Source organism: Marmota marmota, unplaced genomic scaffold, assembly GCF_001458135.2.
Source record: "Marmota marmota marmota unplaced genomic scaffold, marMar, whole genome shotgun sequence".
Taxonomy (NCBI): Eukaryota; Metazoa; Chordata; class Mammalia; order Rodentia; family Sciuridae; genus Marmota; species Marmota marmota.
The window spans coordinates 550,264-573,557 of record NW_026000316.1 but is presented as its reverse complement, the minus strand read 5'-3'; the positions used below and the strand labels follow the sequence as shown (position 1 = coordinate 573,557).

The 23,294-nt window shown below is 34.5% G+C and overlaps 1 protein-coding gene across 9 annotated transcripts in view; it reads right to left on the bottom strand.

Moving 5' to 3' along the window:
- Positions 1-3,497: 3,497 nt before the first annotated feature.
- Zmat1 (zinc finger matrin-type 1) overlaps positions 3,498-23,294 on the bottom strand; it is a 44,837-nt gene continuing 25,040 nt past the window's right edge. For 3 of the 9 annotated variants that reach the window (XR_007345059.1, XR_007345060.1, XR_007345056.1), the window contains 6 exons: positions 21,750-21,851; positions 21,364-21,538; positions 19,406-19,474; positions 7,887-7,986; positions 5,086-6,770; positions 3,498-3,793 (listed from right to left, as the gene is read on the bottom strand). Coding sequence is in view for 1 of the 9 variants with exons in the window: in XM_048797329.1 (XP_048653286.1) it covers positions 5,450-6,770; positions 7,887-7,986; positions 19,406-19,474; positions 21,364-21,538; positions 21,750-21,851 (1,767 nt within the window). In the remaining 8 variants the exon portion in view is untranslated. Of the gene's footprint in view, positions 3,794-4,122; positions 6,771-7,886; positions 9,219-19,405; positions 19,475-21,363; positions 21,539-21,749; positions 21,852-23,294 lie in introns of those variants that run through there. The other 6 variants (XR_007345061.1, XR_007345058.1, XR_007345057.1 and 3 more) reach the window with 5 other exon arrangements.

Genomic DNA, 23,294 nt, shown 5'->3' with positions numbered 1-23,294 from the left:
GAAGAGATGAAAATCCCTTTATATGCTACCAGGGATGCCTTCAGTTTAGACATATTTTTGCTGCTGTGAACAAAAGATCTGACAAGAACAATTTTAAGGAGGAAAAGTTTATTTTGGGGCTCACTGCTTTGGAAGTCTGAATCCACAGACAGTGAATTCCATTTCTCAGGGCCTGAGGTGAGGCAGGATATCACGGCAGAAGTGTGTGGCAGAGGAAAGCTGTTGGGGACATGGCACCAGGAAGCAGAGAGAGAGCTCTCCTCACAACCACAAAATATAAACCCCAAAGGCATTCCCTTAATGACCCACCTCCTTCAGCCACACCCTACCCACTTTCAGTTACCACTCAATTAATCCCTATCAAGGAATTAACACACTGATTTGGTTAAGTTCTCATAGCCCAATCATCTGGCCTCTAAACCTTCTTGCATTCTCACACATGGGATTTTGGGGTATACCAGGTATCTAAACCATAACACCTTTTAACTTTCATATTTTTCCTTAAATTGATGATTCTCTCAGCCTTCATTTTCTTTCTCCAATGCAACAATGACTCTGAAATTTAGCAGTTTTCATATAATTGCTATGTCCCCTGATCCTCTCAACTGCTTGAGATATTACACATGCATGTATATTCCTGTCCAATAGCATCATTGGTGAAAATTTTAAAACTATACTGCCATAGCATGACAGAAAGCACCTACCATCGGTATTTTACCTCCTACAAATGAGAGAATCCATATTGCCTGCTCCAAAGCGCCCCTTTTTGGTGTCTATTTCCTAAGACCATTTCTGGTTCCTCTTGACCTCGGTAAGGTTCTGGGAAGAAATTATTATGAGGTAGGGATTTGATGAAGGCAATTTAAAGGGGTATCACAAAAGAAAAATATTTGTAAGGCAGTGATAGAAGGATAAATGGAACTACAAACAGTCACGACAAATACCTCTGCTCATCCCATAAGGAACTCTGTAACTAGAATAGCCTTTTGCAGGTGTCTCAGACTGAAGCAGGAGGCCTGGTCTTAGGAAGGGCAGTTTCCTTAGACAAGGACTATTCCCTAGAAACTGGAGAAATGAATGCCTCTCACCTGAAAAAGGTGTGACAGGTAGAGGATGGTTTGGGTCAGCACAATACAGCATCCAATACAACATATTTAATTTAGATCTCCATTGGCTCTTTTACCTATTACTTCTATCAATCTTTTATATAATTAAAAATTGTCTTCACTTTGCTCTTATCTTCCTTACCATTTTTATCAGTGTTTCTCCTACCTTCCAAGTCTTTCATTTATGGATTTTTTTTTGTAATTGTTTCCTTCCGTCAGTTTTTGTTTCACACCCTTCAGTTGACTGTTTCTGGATTATTTTTCTGATTCATTCTGTTTCAAAGGTTTAAATGTTTTCTTCCATTTAGCCCACTTAAAAAATTACTAGGTCAGATGTTCCAACTGCTTTTTGTCTGCATTTTCTGGTGTTCACATTTAACAGGTCTTTAAGTCTAATATGTTACTCTCATGTTTATATATTTATTTTGGTGCCATAATGCTTTCTGAGATCTGCTTTCTCTAGATTCTTCTCCTACCCTCTAACATATGAATTTTACATTTTTCCTTACAATCTTTCTGCTCTGTTCAATTTGATTTCAGAAACTAGAAGTTTCCTTTTTTCACATGGATTTACCCTGGAGGAAAATGTATGCTGAATGGTTCTGAGATCCTCAAGGAGTTAGTTCACCACAGTTCTCTTTCGATGATCCTGTGCAGTTTTCTTCACTTACCTGTAATTCAGAAACTGTAATGACTTCTAATGTTTTAGTTGCTCTCAAACATATTTTCCTCTTTTGGTCATATAATTAAGAGGAATTGTTTGGTTTAATGCAAAGAAGAGATGCTCAAAAATGTTTGTTTTTGCTTGAGCAACTGAATGAAGATTTTTACATAAATGGGTAAACTAGAAAATGAATGATTAATAATGACAGGCAGGCACTCTATTTTGGCTATATTAAGTTTGAGGTGCCTTCTAGCTACATGGATATATTAAAGAGATACAACTTTGAACTGGGAAGTTTATTTAGAACAGTTTCCTTTGTGAAGCCTTTCCTGAATGCCATCTTCCCCTTCATCATCATTCCTGTTGTAGCCTTTATCCAATTCATATCACAATTACCTATTTATTGGTCCATTTCCTCTTGTGGACTGTGTGGGCTTTTTGCGAAACAGGACATATGTTCATTTCTTCCTCAGGTCCCTTTCTGGCACAATACTGATAGTCAGCTATTATTTTCTCAATGCATGTATATAACAGGACAGCCAATTATATATTTTTTCTAAAACTCCCATTTTTGAAAAATATTTTTCAAATTAAGCCTATGTTTGCTCATTTCTACTATCCGTTCAGGGCACATCTCTGAAGTTAGGTACTATTAGTTTACTTGTTCTGAATACTGTCTTTAACATATTTGCCTCAGATCATATGTGAATTTATGTCTAGATATTGGTCTTTCAAACCAAACATGTAATACATCCCCAAACATTGCTTTCATATGTAATATATTAAATTATTTTTCCTCAAATAAGTCTTTATATTGTCTTCCATACCCCGTGCAGGATTTTTAAAAAACTTTTACTACTAAATTTAATCTTAACAGAGTCAGCAGTCAACTCCAGAAGTGGAGATCACTTTATATCTTCTCTCCCTGTGTTGGTGTATCTTGACTTAGATATATTCTTACCTCCAGATGCTTAGAGGCAGAAGATGGGAGCAGAGCAAATATGCAAAACTTGGGTTCCAAGTGCTTGTCACCAGCTTCAACCATAAAATTAAATTTTCTGGTTAACAAATAATTTACTTTTGCCAAAAAAGTTTATCCTAAAATCTTTGAAAACCACTTTTCTTGGGCAAGCCTAAGTTACTGCCTTAAGATTGTAATCAAAACCACACCCTATTTGCTCCAATAGCCACACTACCCAATTTAAATGTTTTTTTTTTAATTTACATGATCCATCTTCTATAAAGTTATGTATGGCTAATTTTAATGGAACATTGTATCTATACATTTTGAGAATAACACAGTAATTTGGTATCTTAGTGAATATTCTTGATATATAATGTTGAATTCCCCCAACAGATTTAAACAGAAAAAGACTTCTGCATAAGAATTTATCAACTGTAAAAGTGTTAATGATTCAATTGATCTTATCTTGCATTTTCTGTACGGAAAAAAAAACTTTGTACTTTTGTATTTGTGTGTGTGTGCTCAGAAAAAAAAATGCCAATTTTGTGGCTGACAATTTAGTCTACTTGTTCTATCTTGGCTCTTCTTCCTCTCCTTTCACTAGTATACCAAATATGGTTTAAAAGGGGGGATGATACTATAGCATAAAATAATCTTATATTAACAGTCTCATGAAAGAAAAAAATGATTTGGGGACCATCTAACTTTTTGGGACTATTTATTTAACTAGGTATAAGCCCAACCAATAATATCATGCTTTAGCACATATCTACCATTTTATTTAAATTTCAAATATAAAAACCAACTATGAAATGGCTTGCCTAAATGCAGATATATCACCATTAAAATTTACTTACTTGTTGAATAGGTTTAGCACGTGAAGGGACTACTATAGCCTATTTTTCCTATTCCTGGTGACTCCATGTTGGATTCTGATGGCATTCTCAAGATCACGCTGCAACTTGATGGTACAACTGGAATCCAACCCTGGGATTTGGATTCCCAGGCCATTATACTTTCTATTATACCACAGTGATGCTCAAATGCTTACAGGAGTTGCTGATGATAAAAAAAAAGGAGCACCAGAATAAAAAAATCATCAAAATCAAACAATTTAAAGGTAATAAACCCTCATGGGCCCCTATCACTTAAAATTTTTCCTTCTTCAGTTTCAAGTATTTAGCTGGTCATATTTTTCTAAGATAACACTAAGCTCAAGATAAAGTACCAGCTTCTACTAGACAAGCTGTAAAAGCAATGAAATTATTATAGCTTTATAGTGTGATCTTCCCAGAAGTATTAAGTGCAAACTATTTAGTTACTGCCCGTTCACTCCAAGACCAATCATCTATGGATGGAAAATGATCATTTAAATAAAACAATGTATAGAAATTAGAACACTTTAATATAAACACTTCCAGAATATAGAGTGATTTTTGTATCAGCACTTTGAGAACTTTTTTTAAAAGTATATATCTTCTAAGTTTGTTATAGACTATTTAATTTTTCACTTTCAGAACTAGAAAATACAAAAATACACTGCAAATTAGATTTAACAAAGAAAAAAATCAGTGTAAATTGTTTCATACATTTTCTTTTGAGAAAACTAAGAAACATAAACAAACACATCGATAATAAAATACCACCAACACTAACACAAACCCCAAAAGGAATGGATTCAGCAATGCCTTGACTCCCACAGGGCTGACCATGCTTAGTTTCCAAGAACAAATAGGATCAGGTGAGTTCAGGGTGGTATGGCTGTACACTGCAACTCTTGATAATTCTCTCATTAAAAAATAAATTATCTCTCATGGGTAAAAAAAATCCACTATCACAGCAATCTGATGGACAAAGTAGAAACAACCCCATTTAGGGAAATTGCATTTTATGCAAGATACATTTAATAATCTTTCTTTCTTTCTTCTTTTTTAAAAAAATTGAGGAAAAGTAATTTGAGGAAAAGGCATAGTGAATACTTTCAGTTCACTTGGCTTTTATAGAGATTACATTAACTGTCCATGTGAAAAATCAAATAATTATTTAATAAAACCAAACTTTTCAACCTATGTCTTCAACCCTAAGGGAATAAAACTAGGAAGTTTTGAAATTAGAGGATAGACTAAAGCACTGACTCTTCTGTCTTCTTTTATAAGTTTCCTTTTCTCTTATGTTCTTCTTGTGTTCTTATGTTCTTGTTTCTCAGAGGTTAGGTTTGGGGTTTTTGGTTCTTTTTTCAATTAAATTTCAAGTTTTACAAAAAGAAAGAAAAGGAAGGAAGGAAGGAAGGAAAGAAAGAAAGAAGGAAAAGAGAAAACCAGTTTCCCTTAACTGACAATGGCTGTATCTACCTCTCCTTTTCATCTGATGCTCTTGTGTTTATCTAATTTCATCTTCTTGATGTTTTCTTCAATTCATCCTTGAGGAAACACCAACTAAAAGTTTAAAATCCCAAAGCAGATTCATCCCGAAATACTGACTCTTCTGTTTTTCTTTCATAGGTTTGATTTTCTCTGCTGTTCTTCTTTCTAAAACTGACTTAGGCTTTTCGTGTGTTTCTTCTTTCAATTCATTTTTAATTTTTGCACACAAAACAACGAAGCTTTCCTGCACCAACAATGACCATATCAAACTCTCCTTTTTTTCATTGGATTCTCCTGTCTTTATCTAAACCCATAATGTTTTCTTCAAATCATCCTTTGGTAAACTAAAAGTTTAAAATCCAAGAATTGACTCATCCCAAAGCATTTCCTCTTCTGTCCTTTCTTCAACAGATTTTCTTTTCTCTTTCCTGTGCTTACGTTCTTCTTTTTCAGAGGATATATCACGGCTTTTTTTCTTTTTTCGATGCTTAAGTTTTCCTGAACTGACCCTGACTTTATCCTCTTCTCGTTTACTTTGTTGGATGCTCTTGTCTTTGCCTAAATCCATATCCTCATGACTCTTTTTCTTTTTATGCTTGTACTGCTCCTTCTCTTGCCTTTCTTCACCTTCCTCAAGGTGTCGTCTTCTCTTCTGGTGTCGCCGTTTATGAGCTGCTTGATGGTCACTGGTGTTGTTTTCTGAGGAAAGGTGCTTATAAATTTCACATTCTACACTATATGGACCAGAGTTATTTTCTTGCTGACTAAGGCTCAGAGGTACTGGTTTTTCTGAGAAATAGTCTCTGGGAAGTTGACAGTACTTTACAGAGTCTAGTCTCTGTTTGCTGTCATAAGCTGGTAAGCAATGAGGTAACTGGTTTTCTACTGTTTGTGAACTATTGTATGGTCCTGTATAGGTCTGGAAAGTCTCAAATGGGAGTCTTTGCTCAAACATTCTGTATCTTGTTCTGCTATCAACCATTTCTCTGTGCCTATGAGTTTCCACAGAGCTATCAACTATCTTTCTGAAACAAGTCTTTGGCTCTAATCCTCTGGCTTTCTGCACTTTGATGTAATCATCAAGTTCATCTTGGAAAGAGTCATATGTTCTCTTTGAATGAGCTGGTAACCAATGAGGTAACTGGCCTTCCACTGGTGAACTACTATATGATTGGTGGTAAGTATGGGAAGTCTCAAAAGAAAATCTTTGCTCACACATTCTTTGTCTGGGTCCAGAATCAACCATTTCTCTATACCCTCGGTTCACAGAGTTTTCTCTCATCTTTCTAAAACAAGTGTTTGGATCTAGTCCTCTAGCTTTTTGCACTTTGATGTAATCTTCAAGTTCATCTTTGAAAGAGTCATGTGTCTTCTTTGAATGAGCTGGTAAGCAATTCGGTAACTGGTTTTCCACTGCTTGTGAATTATTGTATGGTCCTGGGTATGTCTGGAAAGTCTCAAATGGAAGTCTTTCTTCATACATTTTAGGTCTGGGTCTGGAATCAACCATTTCTCTATACCCAAGGCTTTCCAAATAATTCTCTTCCATCTTTCTGAAACAAGTCCTATACTCTAGTTCTCTCGTTTTCTGCATTTTGATATAATCTGCACATTCAACTTGGCAAGAATTTTGTGTATTTGAATTCTTTACTAGATTGATAACAAGGGATTCTCTGCAAAAAGGACAGAAAGTTCTTGTTACAAGAATATTTTATTCTGAATATTTTCTTTGCTCTCAAAATAAAAAAAAAAATCCAAATAAAATTTTAAAATCAACCTCAGGTTAAAAGCTATAAAGAATTACTTTTCATGGTAAAAAGATACAGTGGGAATAATCAGATATCTCCCAGGCATCTCACAATTTTTGTTTTTAAGAAAACTTTCTCTGGCTGGGATTAAAGGGAGGAGCATATATATCAGATGCTGATGTACTAAAAACCTAAGACATGTTTGGATGTGTGAGTAAGGGCCATTAATATTTAATGCTCTAATAAATGGTATGAACTGAATGTTAGAATGATATGTGTTTTGATTAACCAGTTCCTTGGATAGATCTACAAATGTGGCAAGTATTCTGGAACCCTGAATTTCTTTTTAACATGTCTAAATGTAGGTTAATTTTGGCAAGTCAGACAATTTAGGTCCTAAATATTCATCTATAATAAAGTAAGAGAAATGTTATATTTGATTTTTTAAAAATAAGCCAATTATATAACAATAAAATATCCCTCTGTTGTATTACCTAAATTACCCACTCCTCAATTGTACATTCAATTAAAATCTCCTTAAAATAACTGTTAACTAAGCATTTATTGAGCTCCACCTATGTCCAAGTCAGGTATATTATATTTCATTTTTAACAATCTTATATAAGAGTTCTTCACAATTATACACTTTATAAAAGATGGATCTGGTATTCTGATCCAGGTCTGTCTAACAGCAAAACCTTTGTTCTTAACCACTACACCTCACTGAATGTTGACTGGATCATTGAAACCGTGGAACTAAGCCAAGCTTCTAGAAATGCTTTGAATTTGTATGGTTAGCCTGAGAATGATTCCTTAGCATCTCTCTAAAAAATATAATGCTCTCTGGTCAGGAGGGATATCAAAGAGCCAGCTCTTCCAGCACACTATCATGACACAAGAACACCTTTGGGGACACTAGTGTACAATGTTACTAATACTGTTAACCATATCCAGTTCAACTCATAAGGAAATGAATGCCCAGAGAAGTTTTGTAAAATATATGTTTGGTGTCAGGAACATTTTATCAAAAAAACCACTTACTTAATTTGATGTTCACTCCCTTGCATGTGGGACCGGAACATATCTAAAGATGTAAAGGTTATACTACAAATATGGCAAATGTAGGTTCTCATATTAAATGCTGAAAAAAATAGAAAGTTCAAGTTAAGAAGGTTAGTGTGGATACACTTAGAATCATTTGATATTAGGACTGGAGAAGAATTTATTAGAGATGATCTACTTGAAATTTCCCAATTAGGACTGGGACCAGAATGGCAAAATGACTTAGTCAAAGTCACAGAGCCATTTAGTAGTAGTGAGCCTTTGTGCCCATGTCTCTTAATTTAATCCCCAGAATTCTTTGCACTATACCACACTGTTTCTGTAGCCTTGATTTATTCCCTAAAAATCTGGTATCTGCTTGCTTACTGTTGCTACATGATGGTGTAGCAGGCACCTCAAATTTAGTGTGCTTGCACAACTTTTGACTCTTTGTCCCTTGACAAACCTCTTTTTGTTTGCCACTAATTCTTTTCCACCCAACCAAAGTCTGAAATGTCCCAAAAGATTAAAGCAAAAGCAAATTTTTACACTCTTACCTGAAATCACTGTAGTGCATTAGCTACCAAAAGTAATTTCCACATATTTTAGAAAGGAGAGAGGTTCAGTGAGCCCCACTCATAGGATGAAAGCTGAAAGCAAAATTCTAAAACAAAACTGCTAGTTACCATTTTAAAAGAGTCAAAAACTATAAAATAGGAAATGTCCAACAACTACCTTAATAGTTTGCTTCTTGGATAGAAGTGGAGGAATAAATTATTTTCATTGTCTTACTCTCACCATCCTTCTACTTTATCTTTGGTCAGAAGAAGCAAATTAATAAATTTCCTAAGTCAAATATAAAAACAATCCCACACTAGGAAATGAGGCAATAAATTGGTGCTGTAGAGATATTAAGGACAACTAAGGTCACCCTCTTTTATATCAAACAATAAGCTAATCATGGAAAGGAAGCTAAAATAATCATTATGAAGTGTATCTGTTTTGTCTGAGTGAAGATTATTCACAGAAATAAAAGACTACTGTCAAGTGGAAAGAAAGATGCTGACTTTGAAGACATGAGACTCTGTTCACTATTAAGATATACTCAGTGTGATACCAGAAGAGCTCAGCAGGTCATGTAAAAATTTGAATGAATGATTCCCAAATTTGTCCTCCTATCCCTGTATTCTGATTTCATGCTCACCATGTCACTCTCTGTTTATAATTTTTCCCATATTTTTTGATACCAAGAAAAGTACAATCTAGATGACAAACATAAAAACTGGGCATTGGGGTCATATAAATGTGTGTGTGTGTATATATATATATATATATATATATATATATATATACACACACACACACACACACACATACACANTATATATATGTATATGTATGAATGTGTGTGTGTGTATATATATATATATATATATATATATATATATATACACACACACACACACACACACATACATACACACACACACACATGCACACACATATATATCCTGGGGTTATATATATATCCTTATGGTATATATATCCTCCTACCATAAATCAATAGCAGAATGACAATATATCAACTTAAACTATAATGTTTACTAAACTTCTCTGATAAGAATCACCTGGGGTATCATCCTGCAGAACATGATTCACTCTTTTAGGGGCAGGGACAGGGAATTTGTTTTTTAATGAATATCATTAGTTATTATTATCTGATATTTCATGAGAAATATACCAAGGGAATATTTTCCTGTTCCTTGGTTAATTTCAACCCCTTTCAAGTTTGTGATTAGTGGCTCCCTGATTTGATAATGATCAACTGAAGATTCTGGACTTCCTGAAAAACATGGGACTAAAATGAATCTTTACAAAAACCTTTTATAGGAAATTACTACTACTATCCTTATTTTAAGGTTCAGATTTATATGGCCAATACTATGCATTTTTTAAGGCACTCAAGTTATGCAAGGAATCCTGGCTTCCTCTAGATAAGTTGTCCTCAATGCTGGCTATATTAAAATTGTTTGGGGGAAATATTCATGATACAGCTCCACGTAAGATCAATTAAAGTAAGCTTCCTTACTTTGTGAAAGCTTTTCAGATGATTGTACTTTCAGCTATTGTTGAGCACCTTCCCTAGATTGAGCCAATGATCTTTATTGTGATTAAAAACTCAGATTATATATCAGAGCGTTTGTGCACTTATTTAGTGCTTATAATTATAAAATACACAGTATGTAGTTTTATCTTTAATTCCTCCTTTGTTTCTCCACAATTACGACATAGTCTAATAGAGACAACAAAGGACTTCAGAAGAGCTGCCGATCATATATCCAGAGGCAGTTCTAGTACTGTGGTGTGATTACTATTACTTTAGCTCTTGGCTTTTTCACAGAATGATGTTTTTTTCTTCTTCTCATCTGTAGACATCTCAGAAAATAATGTATAAAAACTGTGTAAACAGGGCTGGGATTGTGGCTCAGCAGTAGAGCACTCGCCTAGCATGTGCAAGGCCCTGAATTGGATCCTCAGTACCACATAAAAATAAATAAATAAAATAAAGGCATTGTTCCCATCTACAACTAAAAAATAAATGTTAAAAAAAATGTGTAAACACTTTCTGTGAAGACAGGAAACCTATTCATTGATCTAAAGATCAGAACTCCTGGTCTAATCCTATAATAAAACTTCATTATTTCTTACACTCTCCATTATCTTAGAAACTGCTCCTTCGCCCCATTCAGATTTGCTGTACTTGCCCCTGCTAGGATCCTTTGTTTCTGAGTTTATCCGGAAACTGAGGCTTCTTTGCATCTTGTAATTTTCAGAATCTTCGACAACTCAGTACTTGGATGTCCAATCTTCTCCTAATCACAGCCCTATCTCAGAACTCCTTGAATAAAGGTCTTTATTTTTAAAACATGAATTGGGTAGGGTATGTCTTTATAATCTAACATTGTAGTTTCCAATTTGGCTTCACGTTGGAACCACTCAATGAATTTTAAAAAACAAAACAAAACACAATGTGTAGGATCCAGGGATGGTAATTTAATTGACCAGTGGAATGATATGAGCACTGGGATATCTAAAAGCCTCTCAAATAATTCTAATGTGTAGTCAAGGATGAGAACCTCTGGTCTAATATATTAAATGGGGGGGGGCAGCAATTGAAAGTTACATGAAAGTAAAAAAATAAAAAGCAGCTTAATTTGGAACTTATGAAGAAAAACAAAAAACATCCAAATTACTTGTCTTAGAATTATGATAGAAAACAAAACTTTTTTTAAAAAATTAATATTTAAACCTATTCTGTGATGGGATATGCGTACACACACATACATACACATATCTATATATACACAGAGGAATCTATTCTCTCTCTCTACACACATACTCATACACACATGCACACGCACACTTACACATTATTTCACTTCACCTTTGTTCAATCCTATGAAGTTACATTATTTTTACTTTTTACCCAACAAATTTGAGGTGCAAATGCGCAAGTGGCTTCAAACACATCTCTAAATCTATGTTTATCCCTCTACATGTTACTGCCTAAAATAAGCAATTACCAAATATAAATTGAGAAAAACTCATTACCATATAAAGCACTAAGAAGTATATTGCAGAATAAAATATAACCCCTTGTCTCAAGGAGAGTGAGTCAGTTGTGGGGCTATAATTGATGCAATTGCCAATGAACAATAGACTATAATAGAAAAAGTATAATAGCAAGAGCTATAGCAGTAAGGGAAGTTGTGATGGATCACAGAGTACAGGAAGGATTTGAATTGTAAGGAAAGCTTACCAGGGGATGAAACAACATCAAAGATGGAAGAGACAGAAATGAGCATGATGTGTGGAATTTGAACAATCTGTTCAACAAAAAGTGAGTATCTATGTGGCACCAAGCATCATGCTACATGTTAGAAGTACGAAATGAATTAAACAAGACCAATTCGAGAAACAGATAAATGAACAAAGGATTTCAATCTCAGATAAAAGTAAGAAAAGTATGTTTGAGAGGTATGGGAGCACAGTGAAGCATAGGCATTTAGCACAGTATAAGGGTCTAAAGATACTTCTCAAAAGAGAAATATGAATGGTCAACAAATGTATGAAAAATGTTCAACATCTCTAGCAATTAGAGAAATGCAAATTAAAACTATAGAGATTTCATCTCACTCCAGTCATGATGGCAATTGTCAAGAAAGACAATTAAAAATAAATGTTGGTGAGGAGGTGGGGAAAAGGGTACATTCATACATTGCTAGTGGGACTGCAATTTTGTGCAACCATTCTGAAAAGCAGTATAGAGATTCCTCAAAAAAAAAAAAAAAAAGGAATGGAACCACCATTTGACCAACCTATCCCACTCCTCAGTATATATCCAAAGGATTTAAAATCAGCATATTACAATGATGCAGCCACATCAATGTTTATAGCTTAATTCACAATAGGTAAGCTATGGAGCCAACCTAGGTACCCTTAAACAGAAGAATGGATAAAGAAAGTGTGGTATATATACACAATGAAATATTTATTACTCAGCCATCGAGAAGAATGCTTTTATTACATTTGCCATTAAATGGATGGATCTGGAGACTATCTTCTGAATGAAATAAGTCAGTCCCATAAAGCCAAAGGTTGAATGTTTTCTCTGATATGTGGAAGCTAACCCACAATAAGGCAGAGGGAGAAGAGAAATTCAGTAGATTAGACAAAGGGGAATGAAGAGAAGAGAAGGAAAAGGAAAGACAGTGGAATGAATCTGACATAATTTTCCTATCTGCAGATATGAATACACCACAGTAAATCACACCATAATGTATATACACAAGAATGACATCATAATTAGAATAAGATATATTCCATGCTTATATAATTATATCAAATGGATTTTACTATCATGTATAACTAAAAAGAACCAATAAAAATTTTCAGATGAAAGGATCTTTTAAATTTTCAATTGTATTAATTTCTAGTTTTATTGCATAGTGGTCAGATTTGTCTGTTTTATTTTTGCTTTCTGGAATTTACAGACTATATTTACAGCATATATGAGAATCTAGCTATTCTCTCAAGCCAGGTGTTAGTGAGATTTGCAAAATATATAGCACAGTAGTACTCTCTCTGTTCACTAAATTTTTGTTTGTTCTGGAAAATGTAGTTTTTTTCCTTAAAATGTTATTTATGTTAATATGCCATGGGCTTATTTTGTTATTTTAGAGAAAATAATAATTATTAAAAAAATAAAAATTTCAGTTTTAATTTCCCAAACAGTGAATATCAATGGAAGTGATCTACACAAGTAGACATTCTTTGTAGTTCTTTAAAATTTTTGAGTTATAAGAGGGTAGGTCCTGAGGCAAAAATTTTGAGAATTGATACATTGTAGAATTGTTTTACTTTGTTATCCATTCTAAAAATCTTTTTCTTCTAATAATTGAATTAAACTCCTTACTCTTACTGACAATCCAAAAAAATAATAATAAAAATTTGTGGGAAAACTTGCAAAAAATGGGTTACCAGGAAAGACAATGACTTACCTAAACTTGGAAGGATGAAAACTAGTTAACTTGATGGAAAGAGTTGCTAAGAGCCTTATAGATACAGGAAATAGGAAAAAAACACTGATAGGTTTTAAGGAATTTTTAAAAAATTGTTATTGTTTTGAGTAAAATACCAGGGGACAAGTTGAGCAAGGCATAAGGGGTCAGATCAAAGACCTAAAACTTTTTTTCTGTATGTTAAGAAAACTTGAAGTGTTTTAAGTAGTAAATGACATGGTTGTTCAACTATGTGTTTTTGAAGAATGTCTCTTTTGGCTACAATATAGAATATAATTTTAAGAGGAGCAAGCCTCGGGCCTGGGATTGTGGCTCAAAGGTAGAGTGCTCGCCTAGCATGCGCGAGGCACTGGGTTTGATCCTCAGCACCACATAAATATAAAATAAAGACACTGTGTCCACCTATAACTAAAAAATAAATATTTTTTAAAAAGAGGAGCAAGCCTATATGTAAGGAGACCACATATATGAAGTGAATATAATTAACAGGACAAGAGAAAATGAAGACATGGACTAAAAGGTTCTAAGTAGAAATAGAGAGAAATAGGCAAGTTGGTGAAATATTTAGTATCAAAATTGGTAAAACTTAGTGACTAGGTGAAGTGAGGGGTAAGGGAGAGAGAGGAATCTAGAGGAGGATAAAATAATTCCCAGAATCCTACTTTGGTAATTGAGTGGGTGGTGATCCCACTAACTGAAACTGGAACTTCAGAAGGAAGTGTTGTTTTACAGAATAGAAGCGTAAGTAATGATGAGTATAAGTTTGAATACTTAAGGATATATGAAATATTCTTGAAACATTCATGTAAAGTTATCCAATAGGCAGTTATAGATAAGAGTCTGAACAGACAGAAAAAAGTCCAGAGAGATTTTGGAGATGTCAGGACATGGGGATAGTTAAAATAATCAGAATGGGTGAAATCTCCTTAAGATAATGTATAGGTGTGCATAGGAATAGCAACATAATGATAAAAACCCTGGAGAGTGTCACTCTTTAAACCAAGAGAGTAGAGAATGAGGAGCCTATGCAAAGTACAAAATGTAAAGGATGGGGTTATAATGATGAACAGAGAAAACAATGTTTTAGGAAGCTAAGTAAAGATGTCCACTGCATTTAGAAATTTGGAGGTCACTATGACCCAGTGAGGAGTAGTTTCACTGGAGTGATATGATAGAGTGGTAGCATGAAGGCTGGGTGAATATGGACCAACAATGGCAGTGAATTGAGGAGTGAGTGAATAACAAATTAAGACAGTAAGGGTAGAATAAGTTTTTAAAAAACAGAAACTTGGCTAAGAGGAGACAAGAAGAGTGCAGTAGTTAAAAGGGAACTCAGGGTTATAAGAGGAGCATCTGCAGGGGGTACTTAGGGTTAGAGGAGGAAGAGGATCTGGGAAGGGCAAGATACTTAGTAATCCACATCTGATGGACAATTCCTTGTTGATGAAATTAAGAAAGAAGCTTGTCTAAGAAGTGTGATGAGGGGGAGCGTAAAGCAAGGGAAGAGAGTCTTGGAGAGTGATACAGTTTTAAAATGATTGTTAAGGGTCATGGCATTTGCAGATAAATGGATGGAATTAGAGAAGATAATGCTAAGTGAAGTTAGCCAACCCCCTCAAAAAATGCAGAAATGTTTTCTTTGATATAAGGGGGCTGATTCATAGTGGGATAGGGAGTGGGAGCATGGGAGGAATAGAGGAACTCAACAGGGCAGAGGGGTTGGAGGGGAAGGGAGGGACCATGGGATTATTAATGATGGTGAAATGTGAGGATCATTATTATCCAAAGTACATGTATGAAGACACGAATTGGTTTGAGTATTCTATGTATACAACCAGAGATATGAAAAATTGAGCTCTCTCTATATAATAAGAATTGTAAAGAACGGGGTTATATTATTTTTTATTTATATATAGCAGCATTCCGCTGTTATATATAAATAAAAAATAATTAAACATGATTGCTAAGGAGAAAAGTGAAGGAAAAGAAAAAGGTTAAGTAGGACTAAAGACCCAAAGTGGTTAGATACCAAGACTCTGAAGAGGTACTCAATCTCTAAACCTATATAATTTTCTCAGCATTACTCAGTAGCCTGTATGCTGAAATAGAAAAGGTGGAGAACAGAATTGATCCAGGCTTAACATTTCATTACTAGAATGTAAGAGGTACAAGTAAGCCATTCCAAAAGGTTTTTACAGCAATAAGGTGCAATATGATGGTAGAGGAAATACAATGAAGGACTACAGAAAGGAGAACCAGTTCTAATATTTTATAATACTTGAGGATGGACAGCATGTAAGTAGTCAAAGATGCCCTCAAAGATTCAAGTATAGATGGCTAATAAATAATGGTCCTACTGGCAAAGACAGAAATCTTGGGAAACTCAAGTTAGTTTTAGAGAATATTATTGATTCACTTTTAGATATGTTGAGTTGCATGTGAAGGCAAGACATTAAGTGCAATAATAGAGCTAGAAATTAGTAAGATAAACAAAACAAATACAATAAATAAAAATACATACATACTTTAGTTCCATATCGTTATGGTAGCCATTCCTGTACTAATAAGGCCTGGGCTGGATGAAGGACATAAAGAAAGCAGTGAGAATGATGAAGGAAAAAAAAACGAGAAAAGAGATTAGATATGGAAGAAACACATATAAGTAACAGCAGATGGAGAGGAAGGTTGAAACATCAAGGAGAAAGCTGGTAAAGAGTGAAAGAGTTAAGGTGGCATATGTCAAATAGCTTTTTTCTTACTGTCTGCTTATTTGTATTATGGGCTTCTACTGCCACAGTTCTTTGAAATCCTCATTAGTTAATTTAATTTCTCTAGCAATTTTTAAATTCTCAAATGTTTACTGCTCTTCAGGCAATAGGCAAGAAAGGACAAATCTATTCTTTGAGTTCTAGCTTCAGAAACTAGTGTAAAATGACTTCAATGACTGGATTAAATTAAATTGATGATCATTCTCCTCCCTCCTCATCATATGAAAATTTAACCAAAATTCTTTATCCCTCATTATAATAACCTTGAAACTTCAGAGTACTAAAATGATTTCCCCTTTAATAGTGACAAAAGTGCAAACACTACTCATAGTTGACTCAGTTAAAATTTACTCTATGCCACTAAACTATAAGCCACTTATCTCCGATACTTTCAGCTCAGAGATAGGAAAAATATCTTAACAATAGGAAGTCTGTCATTTCTCTAAACATATTTTACCTTCAGAAGCCCTATCACTTCTATTTCTACACTTGCTTAAATCAACATTTAAAAGCATAAATACCCAGGAGTGATGGTGCACACCTGTAATCCCAGCAGCTCAGGATGATGAGGCAGGAGGATCACAAGTTCAAAGCCAGTCTCAGCAACTTACTGAGGCCCTAAGAAACTTAGTGAGACCCTGTCTTATAATAAAAATAAAAAGGACTGGGGATGTGGCTAAGTGTTTAAGCACCCATGGGTTCAATCCTTGGTACCAAAATAATAAAAAAGAAATAAAATAAGATCATAGATAAAACCACATATGTATGGAACTTTGGGGGATATGTTGAATCACTTTAAGTAGGATAAAATAGTACAAACATGGAGTAAGCACTTGATAAATATTAATTAACAGTTCACTGATTTATATATTATACCAATCTCTATTGAGGTAGGACTAATTTTTGTGCCAGTTTTTATTTCTAGTACTGGAATTATAAAAGAGTTAGATGACGCCCCTTCCTTCAAAGATCTCACATTGTAATGGGAGATAAAAACACATGGAGAGATACTTGGAAATGCAAGTTAAGAAAGCATAGAAAATTAGCCTTGAAGGAAGTAAAATGGCTTCCAGGTAGCAGCTGCATTTTAAACAATGAATAGGAGTTAGCCAGAGGAGGGTTATGGGAATTATTTCAGGCAATATGACATCATGAACAAAAGTATAGAGACAAGAAACAAGACAATGGTTTCTGGAAACCACAAATGGTTCACAGGAAATGACCTGCATAGATCATAGCAGGGAGCAGTAAAGAGTGAGCCTGGAGAAGAAAGGCAGGAATAAGAAGGTGCATAGCTATGAAGCTTAGTATTTATTCTTAGAAGATGGTGAGACAATGGAGGGTTTTTTAAGAAGGGGAACAACAAGAAAATATTTGCATTTTAACTAAAACACTTCAGTGGTTTAATTGAGGGTATGTTTGGGCAGAAAAAAACTGGAGAGAGGGGGAGTAGTTAGGAGGTTATGGAAGGATAATGCTTTTCAAAATTTACTGGGTGCAAATCACCTAGGGATCTTGTTAAAATGCCGATTCTGACTAAGTAGGTCTGCAGTGGGGCCTAAGATTATGTTTTCTAATAAGCTTCCAGGTGATGCCAATGGTGTTGATCAACAACCCACAATCTGAGTAGTACAACTTTAGGAAAGATGTTAGGGACCTAAGAATTTAGGGGAAGAATATGGCTGGAGATAAAGACATAAAACAGTGATAGCTTGGTGCCTGATTAGATATAGAAAGTGAAGAAAGTAGCATTGGGGAGTTCACAGGTTTCTACTTTGGATGAATACATTTGAAATGGCTTTGAGGTATCCAGGTAAAACAGCAGCTGCCATTTGAATATGTATGTCTAAAGTTTGACATAAGGTCATAAGCCTACAGATGAGAGATGAAACCAGAGGAATAGATTTGAATTGTGTTTTCTAGAGTAAGGTCAAGAATGGAATTATGGGGATACATCTAGGTATTGAACAACCACAAAGAAAGAGCCCATATAGAGAACAGGTAAGAAACAGAAACACATTAGAAGAACCAAAGCATAAGGAATTACATATGACAAAGAACAGAGCTTCAAGAAGATAGGAGTAATGAGCATTTCCACATGAAATAGCAAAGTCTAGTAAAGAAAGAATTGAAAAATAACAGCAAGTTGAGGGGGAAAAATGAGTGGAAGAGAAAGTATGAAAGGGGAATAAAATACACTAGTAGTGAGAAGGTGCCTGTGGGGGAAAATGAAAAAAAAAAAAAAAAACATGGTTAGAAGAGCAAGTGGATCACTCCAGTCAGGATCAGTCTATATTGTGCCTGAATTCTTGCCAGACTTTCTTAGTTCCAAGTCCTTCATTCATCATCTCTCCTTCCCACTTCTGTCAACTGAAATCACAGAAGTCTATGAAGATCTTATAAACCATAATGCTTCACACTTCTAGTTACCAAAAATATGTAGACAAATAACATATATATATATATATACAAATAACATATATATGTGAGTATAAATATGTATGTGTATGTATGTTTGTATCTATTTATCCTCATGCAATAAAGTGTTATTAACCCAACTAGTTTACATACTTGGTTCTTCAGGGAAAACAATATATTCTCATTTGTATTCCCAAGAATGGCCAGCCTAGCGCACAAGAGACACTTAAGCCATATTTAGTGAATGAACAGTATCATCACAATACAAATTTAAAGTACTTTTTATGAACCTAAGATAGCATACAACCATGTGAATACCTATATTTACTTCTGAATTAATAAGGGTCACCTAAACCATCCTGTGTTTCATTTTCTAGAATACAAACAGATCAAAGTAGATGGACTTCAAAGTCCTTACTTATCTAAAATTCCATGATTCCATGAATACCCTCAGTCCCTCACTCAATAAGAATAAAATGTTATATAAATAAACTAGTATGTTTTATGAAACATGAACTTCCCATGAAAGAGTTTTGGGATAATGTTCCTGTTTATCATTTGCATTTGATTTTATTGGAAGAGGTTTCTCTCTTATCTTGTCTACAAATGTCTTCCTAGCTTCATTTCTTTTGTGTTTTTTCCCAACATAATGTTGTTGGGCCATTATTGGACTATTAAAGGAAGCAGGACAGATTATTCAAATCCAAAGCACTGCTGGAAGAGGAAGGCATAGTCTTGTCTTTAGTCCCACCTGGAGAAGGCTTGGCAGCAAAAGGCTTCAGGAAGGTTGACTCTTTGTAAGTACGAACAGGCACACCTGCTGAAATAGTTATAATGAAAAGAGATCAGTATGTGTTCATATACTAGAGCTGCATTCATAAAGTATTACAGACATTTAGAATTCTTTAAAAACCCAGCATCTTTGGACTTTTTCAGCACAGGGATGCTGGATAGAAGAACTCAAGTCAAAAAGAACTTCCTTCTGTGAGAATGGAAATTTGAACACTCAGTTATCACCAGGTTTGGGAGGGAAGGAATTTTCCATATCAGGCATTGCCTAAATTTTATTGGTTCATTTGAGGAACCAATAAAAGTATGACAATTGTCTTAGTGTAAAACAAATGGTACCAACCTCTAAGTTGATGTCTTTTTTAAGTACCGTAGCAAATGCATCTATTCTGCCTAGGCTTAATTTTAACTTTTTTTTCCTTTTTTAAAAATTTTTTTTCTTAGTTGTTGATGATCTTTATTTTATTTATTTATACATGGTGCTGAGAATCGAACCCAGTGTCTCACATATACCAGGCAAGTGCACTACCACTGAGCCACAGTCCCAGCCCCTGCCTAGACTTATAATGTTTGCATCAGAATAAAATTGATGCAGTTAAGACCATGAAACTATACCTGTTTCTACAATTCCAGTTATTTCATTGCTATTTCACTTTCTCTCCTCGAGGCCAAGACAATGGATATTGGTGTCCGAAGATATGGTTGTTATAAAATACTTTCTATTTTAAGGCACACTAATTCTGTCCTTCATTAGATTGGCAGTCAGAAAAAAAAATACAACAATTAAAGAGACTAGAATAACTTTAAAAACAAATTCTGGTTTCATTTGTTAAGAAAATAGTAAGTTTTAATACTGCTTCTTGTAGCATTGACTTTGCTGGGTGATGCCTATAAGATGACTTAGGAATTAATGTAGATGAATTTTCCATGCCAGGTATACCTTAGTACTACAAGGTTGAAGCTACTTAGAATGTGAAAAAATATTTATTTCAGAGGATTAATCATCATCTTTTTTGTTTTGCACACAAGTTTTTCAAAATAGAAGTTGGGTTTCGCTCTGCCTTTTTAGATAATTTTGGGTCAGATCTCTCTGCACTGGTGGCCCAACATCACCAGAAGAAGGGAAAAAACAATATTTTATAATTTTCTGTATCTTTTGAATTTAACATAACAAAATTACTCAGCAACTACTGATTGATAATGCTAGTGGTACTTTTTCTTTATATTCATGGGAAGAAATAAATGGAAAGCCAGGGTAAAAGGAAAGTCAATAACTTTTTTTGCCTGCAGTTATAGCCAGGAAAGGCTGCATCTGTGATTATATTATGGTGAAGACATTGTTCTGAACACACATTTAAGACATCATTTTGGCAAGTACTATAGCAATAAAGAAGATGCCAAGGGGCAGAAATAAGAAAGTGTTAAAGAGCTTGTGACTTGATTATAAACTGATAGAGCTCTAGCTACTTGTTAATATTTACAGCAGTATAGCAAGTCACTTGCTTTATTTGGATTTAGCAAACTGAAAGTGAGATGTCATAACACCTTTTACATTCAGCTAGCAATTATAATCTCCATTGACAAGGACACAGAAAGAGATTAACTGAGTAGAAGAAAAATAATTAAATTGTTTAAACTGAAGTGAAAGTCTGCCTTATAAAAAATGGATGGCAGGTTTGAGGGAAAAGATGTCTGGATCTTTTATTAAAGAAAAAGAGGTGAGTAGGGGCTGGGGATGTGGCTCAAGCGGTAGCACGCTCGCCTGGCATGCGGGCGGCCCAGGTTCGATCCTCAGCACCACATACAAACAAAAATGTTGTGTCTGCCAAAAACTAAAAAAAAATAAATATTAAAAATTCTCTCTCTCTCTCTCTCTCTCTCTCTCTCTAAAAAACAAAAAAGAGGTGAGTAGAACCTTACCCATCTGTGGTTGAAATCCTGATGGAGATACATAATAATGTTCCTCCGTTAGTTGCTTCAGTTTTTTAGCATGGACCTTCCCCACATAGTGAGATTGAGCAACAATTGGAGAGCTAAAAATCATGTTGCAGAGATCACAAAATTTGTTTCTGTCTACTACTCCACTCCTATGCACCTGAAATAAGCACAAGCATGTTAGAATGATTCAATAGCTCAAAGTTCAGAGTTATTTTTTTCAAATATTTTTAGCTGTAAATGGACCCAATATCTTTATTTTTTAATGTAGTGCTGAGAATTGAACCCAGTGCCTCACACATGCTAGGCAAGCACTCCACCACTGAGCCACAATCCCAGCCCACATTATGACATTAACATAGACCACTCACCTTAAGGTTCCCAACATGCATCTTCATTCTCTTACCAGGCATTTCATTTTGTTCCCCATGCATTTGAAAATAAAATCTAACATTTTGAGCATGTTTTTCACTCTGAAAAAAGATATAATATGACTTTGTTTATCCAATAACAAAGTCATCAATATTTTATATCTCTCTGAATTTAAAGACAGTACTCATGAGTTTTATTACATTTTAACTGTACTGCTTATGAAAAAAAAACTTCACAGGCTTTCAAATCTCTAAATCTCACTTAACATAAAAAAATAATGCTACAATTTAGAAGTCAATCATTTTTAGGTTCTCATTTTTGACAGACTTCTAGTTGCTACCCAATATCAAATGACTTCTTCCTTAGTTACAAACCCTCGTCAATGGTCCCAACAAAAGAATATATTTTTCAGCCTCCCTTTCTATAAGATGTAGCCATGTAATTAGATTCTGGCCAGTAATAATCTGAAGTGTTTGGTGAAACTTTTGGGACGTTTCCTTAAAATTTTCCTTAAAAATTTCCTTAAAAGGATAAGCCCTTCTTCTATCCTACTTCCCCCATGCTTCTAGAATTATGTTGAAAAGGACAGAATTCACCTTGGACCACAGGTAACTGTGAGGACAAAAGCCAGTTCATCAGATCAGAAAGACATGAAATGCCTAGGTCACTCCTAATAGTACTGAGCTGTCATAGGATTCTAACACTGCCTACCTCTCAAAATATTTTATGTGAGGAATTAAACCTTTCTGGATTCAAGCCATATTAGAAACAATCTCTGAACAAATATATAACCTAATACGTAAGAAAAACCAAGATATTAGTGTAGGGAGAGGGTAAATGAACAATTTCTTAACACACTGCTTGAGGCAACATTTCTCTTTTTTTAATAGAGATAACCAAAACTTTAATTATGACTGAAACATAGATATGATAAAAAATAAGACACAACATATACACTTTTAACAGAGAAGTAAATTCTATATTGGGGGTTTTGGGGGGTTTTGTATTTTTTTTCTTTGTTCTAATTAGTTATACATGACAACAGAATGCATTTCATTTCATTGTACACAAATGGAGCACACCTTTTCATTTCTCTGGCTGTACACGACGTAGAGTCACACCATTTCTGCAATCATATATGTACCTAGATTAATGGTAAACTACTCTCTTTACAGAATTTTAAATAGTCCATCATACAGAATAGGAAAGGAAAGGAAATAACAAGCCAGAAGCCTGTAACACTATCTAGTTTCAATAGATGTCTAGGTTTTGCTCTGTTTCTTTCAAAAGTCCTTTTTATGAGGTAAAATTTTATAGACACAGTCCTATACCCTCATGCCCACAATCCTTTCCACCTCTCTTCCTCCCCACAGGCAAATCTGATATATAGCATTTCCTTTCCTGCATTTATTCTTTGACCACATTTACATGTGTATGTAAAGTTTACATACTGCTCTTTAAAAATTTACAAAAATTGAATCACTTAAAATATAATATATATATATATATATATATATATATATTTTTTTTTTTTTTTCAAATTG